The following is a 15,371-nucleotide window of genomic DNA, read 5'->3' on the forward strand; positions in this document are numbered from 1 at the left end:
GGCTGCAAAAACACCACCGGACTGAGCTGCCCCCCACCCTCAAACCCCTGCATTTTTTGATTTTCATGGATAGCAGAAGTTATGATTCTGGGGTTTATGTGAAATGAAATGTATGAGAGTCACACAGTATAATTGCAGCCATTTACCATTTAATCATACTTGATTTCATAAATGTCACATAAACCATATCAGGTTGTAGAAACCAGGTTTCTGTTTTGTTTACTAGACAGGTGTAGAAACAGAAATGTAAGAACAAGACATTGTGGTTTTAGTGGTTAGTATTTGTTGTTCTCATCATTAAATTTTACCTTAAACTATTCAGCCATTTGTGGTGATGTAATCTGGGTATTTTAATGGGAATTTCAGGGGGAAATGAATGGATTACTTAGTAATGAGGTATTTTTAAGATTTTGGTATAGTTTATGGAATTTCTGCTAGCTAAAAACCTTTAAGGTAAGGTGTACTGGACCTTTAAAGGGCCTTAGCTTTAAATTGGCCCCAACCCCACGTTTACAAAGTGACAACACCAACCCTGAATCTGAAACTTTTAAGGTAATTTCAGGATACAAATACAGAGCTACTTTCAATGATACTGGATACGTTTGTAAGGGATTTAAGGTCATTTTTAGTCAAGAAGACAAAACATATAAATCAGACTTTTTGGATTAACATCTTGGACCTCTTGCTCTTCTGGACAGAGATGAATAACACTGATAAAGTGTTCACACAGAACATGTCATGTATAAAGTCAGTTTTTACACTGATGACACTCCGCTGTCCTGGTCAGTTTCAGGTGTTTGTCCATCTATCAGCTGACAGCTGAACTGGTCTCTGAAGGCGTCCAGCAGGTGAGGTACGGTATCCTCCACGCTAACGTCTCTCTGCAGCTCAGCACTCAGTGACGTCACTCCTTTACCTTCGATACCACACGGTACAATGTGGCTGAACCACGACATGTCGGTGTTACAGTTCAGAGCGAAGCCGTGAGATGTGACGTATCGACCACAGTGGATTCCTAGAAAAACACACAACATTTAAGAATTTTCAAGAAAACAACCTTCAACAATCTTTGATGCTGTCGTCTTTTCTGTCACATCCAGAGAGTGTGAATGAAACTTGTCAAAAAATGGAGAATAAGAGGAAGACAGATTAAGACAGATTTCAATCCTGACTTGGTCGCTTAATTCTAAATGTTATTTGATGTTCAGATTAAGATCAAAATGCCTCATGAATTCCTAATAGATCAATGATCTGGCTCTCGAACAATCGCTCAGACATTTTAGTCAGCTGTTCACATTTTGAACTGCACACACTTAAGGCGAGTGATATAAACAAACCAGCAACAGAAGTTTAAGAATACAAAAATGTTCCTGCATGGGGCTCAGTGACAGGGAAGTTGTGTTGTCGTACCGATGGCACAGATCTTGTTGTCTCCAACCCAAACTCCAGTGTGAGGGGATGTTGACGCTTCAATACCAAATCTGCTGCAGACAGAGATGATGGTCTTCTCCAGTTCGCAGACATACCAGCGAACGCTCTGAGAAACCAGATCAAATGTTAACACGTTTCCGATCCCGCTGAACTGTATCAACGTCAAGTATAAATCATGTCAGACCTTCTTAAAACTGGTCAGGTTGAGGACTGGGTAGCAGACCAGCTGTCCCGGGCCATGGAAGGTGATGAGTCCTCCTCGGTTGGTGCGGTGGACATCGGCCCCCAGCAGGCGGAGGCGGTCCAGCAGGGCAGCGGGGTAAGGTTTATGGCGGATCCCGGTGGTGTAGACTGGTGGGTGCTGACAAAGCAGCAGAGCGTGAGCTGTTCTGGACCGGTGCCGGTTCACATAGACCTGCTGCAGCTGCAGAGCCTCCTGGTAGGAGACCAGGCCCAGACGGACCACCTCCACCACCGTCCTGTTGCTCTGCATTCAAGACTGGAATCAGACCATGAGACCAGGACATGAATACACAAAGTGAGATCAGGTGTGTTGAGATGGTGAGCACTTCTTATTTAGATATTCTACATTTTCTGTGCTGTTCTGCACAGTGTAACCGTTCCGTTGTTGATTGTTGTTCATTTTGGCTTATGTTAACGTTTCTAATTAATGAGATAAGGACTCTTACACAGTACTCATATTTAACAGGTTTACCAGAGTTGACATAATCATGATCATTAATGATCAATAATCATGTTGCAAAATGAATTAGGTTCTTTCTGAAATGGGCAGGAGAGTAAATGGTTTGTGAGGGGCAAAATCATATTAAAATTTCCAAAACATGATCACAGCTACCCTTTAGGATATTTCTATAAGAGCGTTGAATATTAAGATGTTTATGGCCCGTCATCTGCGGTTTAAAGGCTGTCATTAAACTGACTGCAGCGGTTTCACCTCGCTGACAGATTCAACAAACTACAGCTCAGACTCTCTGAAGGTTTCCGGGTTAAATCGCTTTTGTTCCATCAGACGCTCCACTTTAAATCGGTTTCGTTTCAGGATTCTTGTTTTTATTTTTTACCTCTTTAACTTCACCGTTCAGCTCTCAAATCTCCTCTGACTCCTCCGCTCTATGCGCGCCGCCATTGTTATTATTGTTATTCGCTCGACGGTGAAATCGGTGTATTTCCGGTTTTTGCAGCACTCTGTCGCCACCTACCGACCAGTAGCAAAACCTTTTACAGATATTCAAATGTAAACTGAAACGTGGAAAACCATAATAAACCATACTGTTTGATCACCATAGTGCACGAACTGTTTTATATGTTTCGTTCAATGTCTGCAAATCCGATTCATTACCTAGTCTGATGTAAAGAGGAGTGGAAAATGGATGGACAATGGACTTTATTCACCTGTAAAAACAGCTGATAAATAACAGTTTTGACTTGTGCATGTTGTTGTAATACTCATTTTCTCCACACGAGGTTGAAGTGCATCCAACCAAAAGAACTGGCCTTTTGAAATACACACAATATGTGCAGCTTTCGTTAAGAGTGGTTGGTGTGCAGGGAGAAGCGAAAACTCACCTGGAAACAAACATGAATGTTTTTTGTGAAGTAATTAGCAGTACTAAATCACTGTGATGAATCTTGCTCCTGTGGTTTGTCAGCTGTGAGCAGGTGGCAACAGTTCGCATTAATGTTGACAATAAAATTCAACCAGCGTGTAAAGACTGATTTAAATGCGGAAACTTGAGGAGATGATCATAATTTCATTTAATTTGACTTATGGCTACCACTGGCACCTTGCAAAGCCACAACGCCACACAGACATAACAGCTGCCGCGATGTTGGTCAGTTATTCTAAATTTGGGTCAGTTCTCACTCAGGATTTGTATCTCGTTCTTCAGTTAGTACGATTCTGTCATAGCTAATTCCTATCCAAACAGGATTTTTCTAATGCAGTTAGGATGCTTCTGTAATACAAACAAATCCCTTTTGTCATCCTGAGTGAAGACAGGATTTCAGACTTAAAAAGTTTCAGTAATGAGGCTCGTTGTATGCACTTCCTGTCCAAAGTACAGACAGTAACTGACTCTCGCGTATGGTTGCACCACTTACAGGTGTCCTAAATGCAACTTAAACACCTGGGACATCCGAAACACCCAAAGTTCCCATTTGTCCTGAAGGAAGCACGCTGACGTAGTAGATGCGGGCGTGGCCTGACGTCCACCCTTTGCTTTCCCGCGGGCCGCAGCCGGGACTGCTTGGTTTCGGCGGCGGCAGGGCGGGGTTTGTTTTGAGAGCGGACCGGAGAGAGAAGACTCAACAGGGAAGATGGCGACCGCAGGGTCTGCCGAACGGCCTGACAGACCGGCCAGCGCCGCCACCGGCAGGTACCGGTCCGGGTCCGGAGCGGGGTCCGGGTCCTGCCCGCCGGAGAATGAGGCAAAGAAGTGCTCGATGTGCGCGGAAGGGCAGCCCGGCGGCAGTCCGCCCTGTGGACTGCTGGCCTGTCCGCTCTGCTTGGCCCAGAGACACTCCGGCAGCGAAGAGCGGCTCCGGCGGAGGAGCGACCCCGAGAGAAACAGCAGCAGGCCGGCCAGGAGGGACTGCGACAGCCGAAGAGGTCGGTGTGTTTAGCGGGAAACCAAACGTTACAGCTGCCAGTCCGCTGTGTCAGCACCGCCGCTGGCTGCTCGTTTTACCAACCAGCCGCAGGGAAACACGGAGACGGGCGGAGTTTAACGGCGCTCGGTTTAACTTTACTATAACTTCGATTTGTTAGCGGCTGGAGGCCTGAAAAGTTTCTGAACGTCTGACATGTAAAACCGACTCGGGTTCAGTTTACAGGAAACAGCCACAGTCCGCCTGTGAACTAACGAGCCTTGTTCGCGTTCTGGACATCAGAGTGTAAAGTGTGTTTTGTCTTTACGGAGTTTTGCACGGAGCTGCTGAAGCAGAAACTGACCTCCAGTCAGCTGAGTTTCAATGGGAACGTCAGAGAAGCTCCTCAGCGCGTGCACAGCGTCGTCCCCTGCCACGTTCTCTAATCACTTTAATTCATACAAACGGCACAAACGTAACAAAGCCTGCGGATTGAAGTGTAGGTCAGGTTATGTTCTAGTTGTTGTTCCGATTTGTCGCCGGATCTGGTGTTGGAGGACTTGTCCAGACGTGTTCCGCTGGAGGAGGAGCTGATGTACTACAGTACTGCAGTACTTCAGTCCTCGTTTTTCTGTCTCCATCATCCGACTGTTTGTGTTCACTTTAAATTGGCTTCAGCTGTCAGTTTCATTGTGAGCCAATTGATAATTAAGTTTTTGTTCTCTCATGTGGCGTACATAATATTTTATTTAGACAAGAGATGATATAAATATGATTTTACTGCACTGGTTTACCTCAGGTGTTGCTCCTTTGAATGTCTCTTAATGTATCAGTGCTAGAAAATAATCAGTGATAATCAATAATCAGAATTGTTTGATTTTTAGGTGATTTTTTGCTTCAGTGTGTTTAAGTGCTCTGATCTTCCACAAAGATTAACCAAAGAAATCTGACGCTGTTGTGTTCAGGTGCTCGTTCAGACGGTGGAATAACTCTGTGTTTGCTCTCTGCAGAGTTCTTTGTCTCTCCTGCTCTCATCCCAAAATGTTCAGACGTTTCATCGGCGCTGATTGGGAAACACAAGGTGAGTCTCATTTACTGTCTGTCGAAGCCGCCGGTGAACGCAGCACGCGAAGCTCGGCTTGTTGTTATTTGGGAGGACGGTGAACGATCAGGCTGACTCTGCTTTGTTTCAGATGTTGTTGTCTGAGGACAGAGAGGAGGCCAAGAGGAGAAACACTCTGACGTGTAAAGACGAGTTGGCCCGACACGATGAAGAGCCCGTAAGTCCGAGTCAAACCTGCCGTCTCGGTCTGCATGTCGACCGAAGCTGACAGACACAAACGTCCCGCTGTTCACGAGCTCACACGTCTGGGAGTCAGGCTGACGTCACGTGTTTCCTTTTTGTCAGGGAGTTCTGTCCGACTCTGAGAACGAGGAGCCGATCAGCAGGAGGATCAGAAACATCTCGGCCTTCATCAGGAAAACCAAAAGCTGCGCGGCCTTCAGCGGGTGAGCACGACGAGTTTCCCGGCGTCTGAAGCCACCACAGCACGGACGGCGGCTGAAGCCATGTGACCTCTGACTTGTGTTTGTTTTTCTTCTTCAGTGGTTCTCAGAGGAGTCAGAGCTGCACTGACCCGATGGAGGACAGAGGAGGGAAGCTGAAGGTGGTCACCCAGCCGGCCCTGATGGACAGAGTACGTTAGACCACCAGACCGAAGCCCACCTCCTCCCCTCGCTCTTCCTTCTGTAGTCAGAGCTTATCAGGTCTTCTCTTTGTGGGTGTGGGTAGTTGACAGTGTTGATGTCCACAGTGTCCTCTGAAGACAGACAGGAGACTGTTGGACTGTAACAGGCCTGATAGAGTTAAAGCGGCTGTTTGTACTCACTGAAGCTCCTGCGGCGCTTTGGTTTCGCCGCTCGGCTCGTGGGTGGATTTATCGCCCGTTTCAGCCCGTCGCGTGGCGGAAGCAGCTGCACTCTGACCGCGTATTCATATGAATACGAAGCTCGCGCAGCCGCTGAATCTTCTGAAAGTGCGTAGCCGTCCCCGCCTGCTTTCTCACAGCGTTGTCAGCTTAGCAGATTTATTTCTGAAAAGTGAGAAATCTCAGAGCAGCAGGGTGAAATGAGATGCTTACACAAATCCATCCCAGTATATTCTAGTTTCATCTCAGTTAGCGGCTCTTCTGGTCGCAGCAGCCCGTAGCTGAGTTAGCTGCTCTGGGTTCCCACACATCACGTGCTGGTGTTATGTGGACATGGGTGTCATCTGTTCAGGTTCAGGTCTGTCTGAACTCCTCGCAGGCTTCTTTGTCTGTCCTTGATTTCTGAACCTTGTTTCTGCTCCTCTCGTCTGTCAGGTTGGTATCAGTCACAGCTACACAGCAGGAATCCTCCTGTCCTCCGAGAACAGTCGCTCGGTCTCGGCTCCCATCACTGCTCCAGACCGGAGGCTCACCTGGCGGGCTGTCCTCTTGTCTTCGTCGTCGTCGTCGACGACTCCTCTGGCTCTCCCTCCGCCCAGACCCGAGCGCTCCATCAGCCCCGAGAGCAACGACAGCATCTCAGAAGAACTCAACCACTTCAAGCCCATCGTCTGCTCGCCGTGCACGCCGCCCAAACGCCTACCAGATGGCCGCCTGATGGAGCCCACCATAGTGAAGTCTACGCCAAGGAACCTGACCCGCGGCCTGCAGAAGGCCACCAGCTACGAGGCCAGTCCTGCTGTCCTGCAGAAGTGGAGGCAGATCGAACTCGACCGCCAGAGTCTCAAAGTGAATTCCAAGGCCACCCTGACGAGCCCCGTCAGCGAGCTCCACAGCAAGAATGGTGGGGGGGAGGACAGCGGAGGAGGCACCGCGAAGAGTCTTCAGTCCCCAGCAGGACGGGACGGAGAGGGAGTGGCGGCTGTCAACAAAAGGAGGCTGCTTTTCGACCCTCCAGCCACAGATGCGGACACCTTCCAGAAGCAGTCGGTAAAGATCCGGGTCCCTGCCATCCGCTACAGCAGCGAGGCGTCCTTCAAAGGAAGTTCAGACTTTGAGTCCAAAGTCGGCACTCCAGAATCCTGCAGCGGAGGAGTGTTTTTTAGTCGAAAACAGTCGTTCTCACCGTACACTAAGAACTCTGGTTTCCAGTCGTGTAAGTTAGTGCCAAAGGACTCGCAGAGTCCAAGGAAGGAATCCGACAGTAGCCTCCATAACCAGTCTACCTCAAGGAGAGGCAAGAAGAGGGAGCAAAAGACCAAACACCTGGACTCGGACCGGGACTCGGACGTGAAGAGGAGCCGGTCGGGCAGCCAGGAGACCTTTGACGAGCGGTACATCTGTCAGATCCAGCAGGAGCGTCAGGACCGAGCGCTCGCCCTGAAGCTGCAGAGACAGTTTGACCTGGAGAACCAGAGCGTGAACAGCAGGAGGAGCCCCAACACGTACTTCCTGCGGTCATGGATTTCCAATCAGAACCGCAGGAGGCGTGGCCTGAGGAGATCCCGACGAATCAACAAGAAGCACTAGAGAGGAGTGTTTGAGGTTCATATATGCAAAGTGTTGGTTTAATGAATGTTTTCACACGACCGTCGTCTCATTGGCCGTCAGCCAAACGCTGGTGAGGGAAAGGTCAGTAGCCATTTTCACATCTGTTCACCAGCAAATCACCAAAACGACGGGAAAAAACCAGCCAGTAAACTCATCACATCTCACACAGGCGGATGTGTGGCTTTGCTTTTGACATTTAATGGTTTAAAGCGCGGATTGACCAACCAGAAAAAGCCATAAATGCTGTATAAATCAACACACGAGTTGTTGGAGGCCTTTGGTGGAGTCCAGCACTCCAGCCCAAACACAAACACTTCCTGACCCAGGTTTTCTGGTCTCATGTCGTTCAGATTGTCTTCATTAACATGAACTGAAAGAATGAAGCTCTTAACACCGAGACAGCAGCAGGGACGATTGATCTAGTTATCTGATACTGGCGGGACCTTTTGTTTTATCTGGCTCACGGACTTAATTAAGAAAATACAAACATTCTACGAAGTTTGAACAGAACTATTTTCAGCCTGGTAGCAAATATTCTGTGGCTGACTGTCGGTCCACGGTGCAGATCTGTTTGAACCAGTGGTTCTCAACGTTTGAGTCAGGTTAGAGCAGGGACCCCCTTTGATAAGGTTTCTGCTTTCAAAAGTTTTAAGTCTGTCATTGTGGATGGATGACGGAAGGAACCCACTTTGAGAGCCGTTGTTTTTAACATTTGTCAGGTCAGATCAGGAGGCGGAGTCCACCTCTCGACACACCTGTAGCCCCTGTGTGGAGGAGGTCTTTGCACCCCATGACGCAGAAGGCTGGTACCTCCTCAGACCGGAGGATCAGAGGAGCGTCATTTCAGTTCCTGGTGGTGAACTTCAGTTATTAGGTTACTCTGTGACGTCGGGTCTCTCCTCCGAAAACGCCATGAAAGGTGGATACGTTTTACTCGAGTTGTGCTGCATCTTTGAGCCAATCTGAGTGGGTTATCTTCACGGTTCACTCGCTTTAACATCTACAGTCACACAGGCCCTCCTACAGCTGCTTCGTGGAGGAGATCTTAATGGGCGGGTCGGTCTCTGAGGGGTGTACATGCATACAGAACAGGGGGGTAACAACCAGAGAAAAACCTTTCACGTTCTCTGAGATTGAAGTCAGAAATTTACACGAATAAATCCAGATCAGCCTTGTTTTGTGAATGCACAGTGATGTGCTGAGTCATGCTGCAGATAGGGACAGGGACCTGAAGACATGTCCTCAGTGATGTCCTCATTCAAAATGATTTGATTCCAAGTGAAACTGAAACACAAAGTCACTGCTAGAAGTCTGAATGTGTGTCAACATGAGGGGAAGGTGATCTGATTACCAACCTGCTGCATCAGTTCCCTGATGACTCGTGTGACCTGATCTCAGGTCAGTCAGGTAAACGCTCTGACGCAGAAGAACACGCTCACCTGGAGCTCCAAACAGAAGTGACCAAAGTAAAGTGAGCAGAACCTGAGGAGGTCTGGGGCTGCGTTCAGAGCGTCAGTCCAGTTCAGTTTCACTGTGGACGTCACGCTGCCGTGGCCGATCATGTACGCCAACAATCAGACCAGCTGATTGTCCCTGTACGTCAACAATACTTTAAAGTGATTGTTCCAGTGTCAAACTGCTCTGTGAGCAGGTTGTGGAGAAGAACCAGAAACAACACGTGATTTCTCCACAAACAATCCAGAAGTCCTCCACCAAACAAACGGGGACACTCGATTTGGCAGCAAGGTGGCGCCAAATGTGCAGGAAATAAACATCAACGACTTTTTAACTGCAGTGAATGTGCTCACACGTCCTCCACCCAGCAGCAATCATCACAAGACCTGATGTGGTCTGAGGACAGCCCGAGTCCTCCCCAACACGTCCAACATGGTGTTTCTTCACAACGCTGAGTGAAGGCGTCCGAGTCCAGTTCATGTGTCTGCGTCCTTCAGCAGAACATCAACAAACTTCTCCCAGTTTGGTCCCTGGTTCATCTCTGCAGCCGGCAGTCTTCCAGTCTGAGCTTATCTCAGACGTTGTTTTTGTATCGACCCCCCCAGTGCGTGGACGGACCGCTGAGGCTCGTGGGTCCTGAAGTCTTTAGAGCCGTCCCTCGGACTGGATCGGGACATCCATCTCATTACTCGCCAGCGGAGACAAGTTGTGTGATTGGACGAGTTATGTTTGAGGTCCAGATTCAAAAAGCTTTCAGGACGGAGACCCAGCGGGGCCCGAGACAGAAGACTCAGTGTTGGACTTTAAAGTTCCCCGTCAGAAGTCGTGTTCACATCGCTTGATCTCAGTTACATTACAACAGCAAATCTTTTAAGGTCCAGATGAGGACCTCTAGGACTCAGCTGATACCTGATCAATAGCTGAACGAGTTTAAATGTAGAACAATTTAAGGTGAATGCACACAAGAAATAAAAGTAATCAAAGTCTAATGATAAAACCTTTAAAATAGATGAAAGACAAGTGAAGATCAGGGGGAATAAATCAAAGAGTGGGCTTAAGGCTGATAGAAACACTGTGCTGTTCTCAGATCAGATCAGCAGCAAACCCTTTTAATGGATTTTATTTTTGAACAAGTCAGAATTAAATGTTAGATATGGAAAAGATTTTCCACCAGTGCGAATGCAGACAGATGTGTCAACATGTGGGGGATCCAGTATGTTTGAGGTTCAGCTGTAGATATCTAAAACCTGCTGTAAAACTGACATGTGGTCAGTTAAAATATCTGGAAATCAGTTTGACTTGTTGAAATGTAAGTTTTGCAGGTGAAAACAAGTTTTTACGTGTCAAAACCGTTTTTCACTTTAACATTTTAACTGCTTGTCACGACCACCAGTGAAAACCAAGACGGATAAACCGAACAGGTTTACCATAAACACAGTTTTATCAGCAGTGTGTACTTAAAGTCGAATTTTTCCACTGTTTTTTAATTTAAACCTTCAGACAGGAAAGAATAAAAACCCATCGCTGCTCCGCAAAACCCTGAAGCGGAAGGTCCCGGTTTCAGAAGAACCACCTGATGGTTCACAGGTCCAGTCCCAGATGTCAGAATACTGCAGTATTTCCCTCTGAAGTGCAGAGGTGTACAAGTATGAAGTAGAAAACCGAAATACTCAAAGTACGTATGATTTTACGTGAGTAACTGACTGCTGTTTGCAGCTGAGCGCGAACACGGCTTCACCTGTAAATCCTTATCTTACATTCCTGCGGATCATTTTTGGTTTTCGGCTCATTTGTTGTCATTGAGTTTGGTTTCAGTCAAACTTATTTAGTCGTGTTTTTGTGGTTCTTTGGGGAGAGAAGCAGAAGAAGAAGAAGAAGTGAATTTCTTTGGACTTTCTTTTCACGAGTGTTTTATTCACAGTTTGTCTTCAGAGACCTTGAAGGGCTTCTTTACTCTCTACAACACTGATATGCACATTTTGTAAAGTTGTGAAGCTTTTGGTGTGACGGTGGGGGGTTCAGGTGTTAAAGCTGAGTGCCAAATGATGTGAAGACTTTATAATCCAGCGGTTTTGTATAAGACGAGATGATCTTTGGCTGCTGAAACCAACAAAACCTGAAAGACGACTTTCAACGTGTTCTGTCTTCTTCTTATCAAGTTCCTCGTGTGAAAAGATGTTTTATGTTTTATAGACACGTCGTTTCGTGTCCTGACTTCTGAAGCTTTTCCTGTAAGAAGGTACAGCTGAGTTTGGTTCATCTGTACTGACGAGCTGAGCAGAAACATTCAACACAACAAACAGACACGAGACAAAGAAAAACCCTCAACATCTTCTCAGTTCGTCACGTGCTGGAGCTCTGAGAATGTTCTTCATATGTGGCTTTTATTTTGCATGTTGGAGTGTTGTGTTTACTGACCAATACTTCGATATAATTTAAACATACAATAAAATAGTATAATGCTACAGTACTGTAATTCAGTAGCTGATTACATCCGTCACCAGTAACTGACTTTGATTCCAACAAGTAACCAGAACCATGTTGAGTTCCTCAGGCTTACAACAAATCACATTCTGTGAAAAGCGGTTCAGTACTGAATCGGTCTCAGTCCAGTTCTGAGTCAGTTCCTCATCAGTTTACCAGTGGACATGTACGAGTCCTGAGTCACTCGGTTAACTCACTCGAGATAACCTCATCCTGATGGATCTGTTGAGGGCCCGTCACTAACGAGGTTATGAAAAGTGAGACCTGTTCTGTTTGGTGCGGTGAGTCTCAGCGCTCAGCCGGATCTGCCTGATCCAGCCGGATCTGCCTGATCCAGCTGAGCCGGATCGGCTACGTTTCCACACTGAGTCCCCTGATGACAAATAAGGCAGCATGTAATTCATGCTGCTTGTCGCTGTTTCAGACAGTTTCCTGTTAATAACTGCTTAGAACCAATGGAGTAAGTTTTAAGGACAATGAATGGCACAGTTTAAACTTTGGATTACACATATGTTGTCGACGCTAATGTCACTTTACGTTTATTTAATACCCTATTAACTTTATCCCAAAGACATGACCCCACGTCACATGACATGTTATGTGTTTTATAGCGATGGGGGTTTTGCCTGCTCCTTTAACTGACCCAAGAGGACTTTGGAGTCTGGTTTTACTGGAAGGTTCTTGGTGACTCAAAGGACTCAATTAACTCGGTCTGCATACTGAGTCTTCTTTCGGTACGCAGAACCTGATTCGCCAAAGCTATTAACTGATGGGTCCCGCTTCAATGTGGCGGACTCGGTGATGCAATCGCCGACGGACAGCAGCAGCCAATGAGGTGTTACGTTTCTATATCAAATGTCGGGGAGAGCCAATTAGATGCATCCAGGTCACAGTTTCAGTATTTCCAGCGGAAGAGAAGATGGCTGCTGCGAGGAACGGCAAGAGTGGGCTGCTGGAGAAAGTGAGAATTTAAGTTTTATTCTCTTCGGTTAGCTGTGAAGAAAACATGAGGTTTTTAATTTTCTAACGGAATTCAGGCTGTAGCAGCAGAGAGTTTAGCTCTGTGCTAGCCGGACGCTGCGATGTGCTTTGCGTCGATGCTGCTGTTAGCGAGCTAGGCTAGCGTTAGCAAGCTAAAGTACACGTAACGGTTTTATTGAATTAAAATGCAAGTTAAACCAGAATTAATAATGAGGCAAAGCTTTGTTGATGTCCGACATGCACATTATTATTCAGCCAATGTTTAAACCTGCAGCGGTTGATTCAGTTTCCTGTTTCCAGCTGTTAGCACACAGCTGCTGCTCGATCTGACGTACCAAACTCCACACGCAAAACAGGCAATTTAGTTTTATCTAACGGTTAAAACCACAGTCACCTCTGTAGCTTGTGTGCGTTGCTTAGAAAACCCATAGCACACAGCTGCGGATGTGTTAACGTCTCAGTAGACACGCGTTTCTACCGGAACTCCTCTTGTGTTTCGACTTATTCGGCTTTATTTAAAGAACGAAGCTGAACCAGAAATGCTTTATTATAACTTCATCGCCTTGTTTGTCCGCGTCAACATGACAACATGTTCTGCATACATACATATTCTTATTTCAAAAGCAGTACACATGTAAAGCAGTTGCCGTGCCAGTTAGTGCAACTCTGAAAAACAAACCACAGAGTTATGCTTTAAAACAATAGAAAACATAAGTAATCTGGGGAACTGATCAAAGATATATCATGGTGTAATAGCAATGTTTATCACTTTTTATATTTCAGTGGAGAATCGACGAAAAACCGGTGAAAATAGATAAATGGGACGGAGCTGCGGTGAAGAACTCTCTGGATGATGCTGCTAAGAAGGTCAGCTTTCGTTGTTTTATTGTGAAGGATCGCTGAGTACGTGTTAATAACGTGATAAATGAATGAGTGACCATAACCACCGATGCTGTCTGAGCCTGCGGTCCTGCTGTTGTGCCCCCTTCAGGTGCTCTTAGAGAAGTTCGGTTACGTCGAGAACTTTAGGCTGGTTGACGGCCGGCTGTTGATCTGCACCGTTTCCTGTCTGTTCGCCATGTTGGCTCTGGTCTGGGACTACCTGCACCCCTTCCCCGAGTCCAGACCGGTCCTCGCCTGCTGCGTCATCTCATATCCTTCAACAGGCCCGGGACGGCCTGGTGTGATTTGATGTTAGAGTCAGCAGTGTTTCAGCTCTGTGTGGTGTTCATGTTCCCTAACCAGCCGCCATCACGTACTTCATCATGATGGGCATACTGACTCTGTACACCTCGTACAAAGAGAAGAACATCTTCCTGGTGGCCCTGCAGAAAGATCCAGCTGGAATGGATCCAGATCACATCTGGCAGCTCTCCTCCTCACTCAAAAGGTTTCAGTCTTTACCCAGCATGCACTCTGATTAGGGCCCCTCCATAATACGACACTGATAGAGGATTTCATTGGCTATCTCGGCACTCCGAACTGACAGCTCCATCAAACACTCTGCGATGGGCCAATCACAAGTCACATTAAATCAAACAAGGCTTCCAGTGATTGGCTGCAAGCAAAACCAAATAAACAGTCTATTTAGCCTCACTTTATGGCCCTCGGAGCTAAAAGGATCGATCGCAGGCATCGTTTGGGTTATTTAAGTTGATACCTTGAACAGGGTATCGACGTGAATAAAAGTACTAAACCCACAGTGTAACAAAACATCCTGCATTCAACACATTTCTTTATTATTCCACTTATTCGACCCGTATGAAACAGGTCTGATCTCGTTAGATTGTTCTGACCGCGTTCATCTAAGAGCAGGACTTTACTTTTGAAACTGTTTTCTACGATAATCGACTGATTTTTTTTGTGTGTTTGTTGTGTATTAAACATCAGTGCTGTTGTTGTTGTTGTTGTTTATGTGCTGACTGGGTCTGTCGTGTCTCTCAGGTTCGATGACCAGTACACTCTCAGAGTTTCCTTCACCGATGGGAAGTCAAAGAACTGGAGGGAAGCGGAGTTCACCAAGTCTGTGTCGGCGTTCTTCGATGAGAACGGGACGCTGGCGATGGACCAGTTTGAAAAGTGTGTGTCTAAACTGCACGACACGCTGGCCACAGACAAGAAAACCAAATAATACTGAGACAACTCATCGGCTTGTGATTTTTCTTCCTTCCACGCAGCTCATTGGGTTCAGTTTGACTTTAAGCGTCCAGTCAGAGTTGAGCTGATTTGCTCAGAGGATCTCTGGAGGAGGAAACCCTCCTGGTGGACTCGTCTGAATCATCAGGTCCTCCTTTTGTTTCGGGTCTCCATCAGACACAAAAGATTCTCTGAACTTTTCAGCAGAGCAGATTCTTGACTGCATCACGCTGGTGATTTCACTCCGACATAAACTCTGCTGATGGATTCTCTTCTTGTTAATTCATTTCCATAGAAGTGAACTGAAACCAATGAACTTTCTGAAAGGAAGGAAATGAGCTGCTCCTGTTACCAAACGGCTGCGACGGGACGTCTTTTATTTACAGTAGATATCAAAATGTTTTCATCTCAGCCACACAGTAATTCTGTAGTCTGTACAGGAAAACAAATCATAAGTGCTGATATTCCTTATTTTATTTGACTTTTTCACCCGAGGAGCCCAACTGTTTGAACTTGTCGTCTTTCTGATGTGTTTGTGTTTGTTTTATTTGGTTTTCCCGAGTCGCCGTTGCTTGTTTGGCCTCGAGTCTTTCTTCATTTTTTTAAAATAAAACATCACTGCAAACATGTGGCAGTCTGAAAAGCATGACGTGTTGATGCACACCGGGCAGGATCCTGCTTCGCCTCGCGTGTCGTGAAACCGACGTCACGAACCTCCGAGTCGTGTCCGTCACGTGG

At 46.6% G+C, this 15,371-nt stretch overlaps 3 protein-coding genes across 5 annotated transcripts; 2 read left to right on the forward strand and 1 right to left on the reverse strand.

Moving 5' to 3' along the window:
- Positions 1-532: 532 nt before the first annotated feature.
- lipt2 (lipoyl(octanoyl) transferase 2) lies at positions 533-4,552 on the reverse strand. 3 transcript variants are annotated; one of them, XM_046388312.1, is made up of 4 exons: positions 4,403-4,552; positions 1,616-1,930; positions 1,411-1,537; positions 533-1,015 (listed from the first exon to the last, which is right to left on the reverse strand). In XM_046388312.1, the coding sequence occupies exons 2-4, from the start codon at positions 1,922-1,924 to the stop codon at positions 756-758; spliced, it is 696 nt and encodes a 231-aa protein (XP_046244268.1). In that variant the 5' UTR covers positions 1,925-1,930; positions 4,403-4,552; the 3' UTR covers positions 533-755. The 3 variants fall into 3 exon arrangements, with proteins under 3 accessions (XP_046244268.1, XP_046244267.1, XP_046244266.1); XM_046388311.1 differs by lacking the exon at positions 4,403-4,552 and adding an exon at positions 3,553-3,685; XM_046388310.1 differs by lacking the exon at positions 4,403-4,552 and adding an exon at positions 2,514-2,723.
- Positions 3,769-9,666, forward strand: rnf169 (ring finger protein 169). The gene is made up of 6 exons (XM_046388189.1): positions 3,769-4,060; positions 5,049-5,119; positions 5,232-5,318; positions 5,447-5,547; positions 5,645-5,735; positions 6,402-9,666. Exons 1-6 carry the CDS (start codon positions 3,769-3,771, stop codon positions 7,554-7,556), a joined length of 1,797 nt encoding a protein of 598 aa, XP_046244145.1. The 3' UTR covers positions 7,557-9,666.
- A 2,663-nt stretch (positions 9,667-12,329) lies between these two features.
- On the forward strand, positions 12,330-15,262 carry spcs2 (signal peptidase complex subunit 2). Its single transcript, XM_046388316.1, has 5 exons — positions 12,330-12,477; positions 13,281-13,364; positions 13,489-13,649; positions 13,753-13,887; positions 14,442-15,262. The coding sequence occupies exons 1-5, from the start codon at positions 12,436-12,438 to the stop codon at positions 14,626-14,628; spliced, it is 609 nt and encodes a 202-aa protein (XP_046244272.1). The 5' UTR covers positions 12,330-12,435; the 3' UTR covers positions 14,629-15,262.
- The last annotated feature ends 109 nt before the right edge of the window (positions 15,263-15,371 follow it).

Source organism: Scatophagus argus, chromosome 5, assembly GCF_020382885.2.
Source record: "Scatophagus argus isolate fScaArg1 chromosome 5, fScaArg1.pri, whole genome shotgun sequence".
Classification (NCBI taxonomy): domain Eukaryota; kingdom Metazoa; phylum Chordata; class Actinopteri; family Scatophagidae; genus Scatophagus; species Scatophagus argus.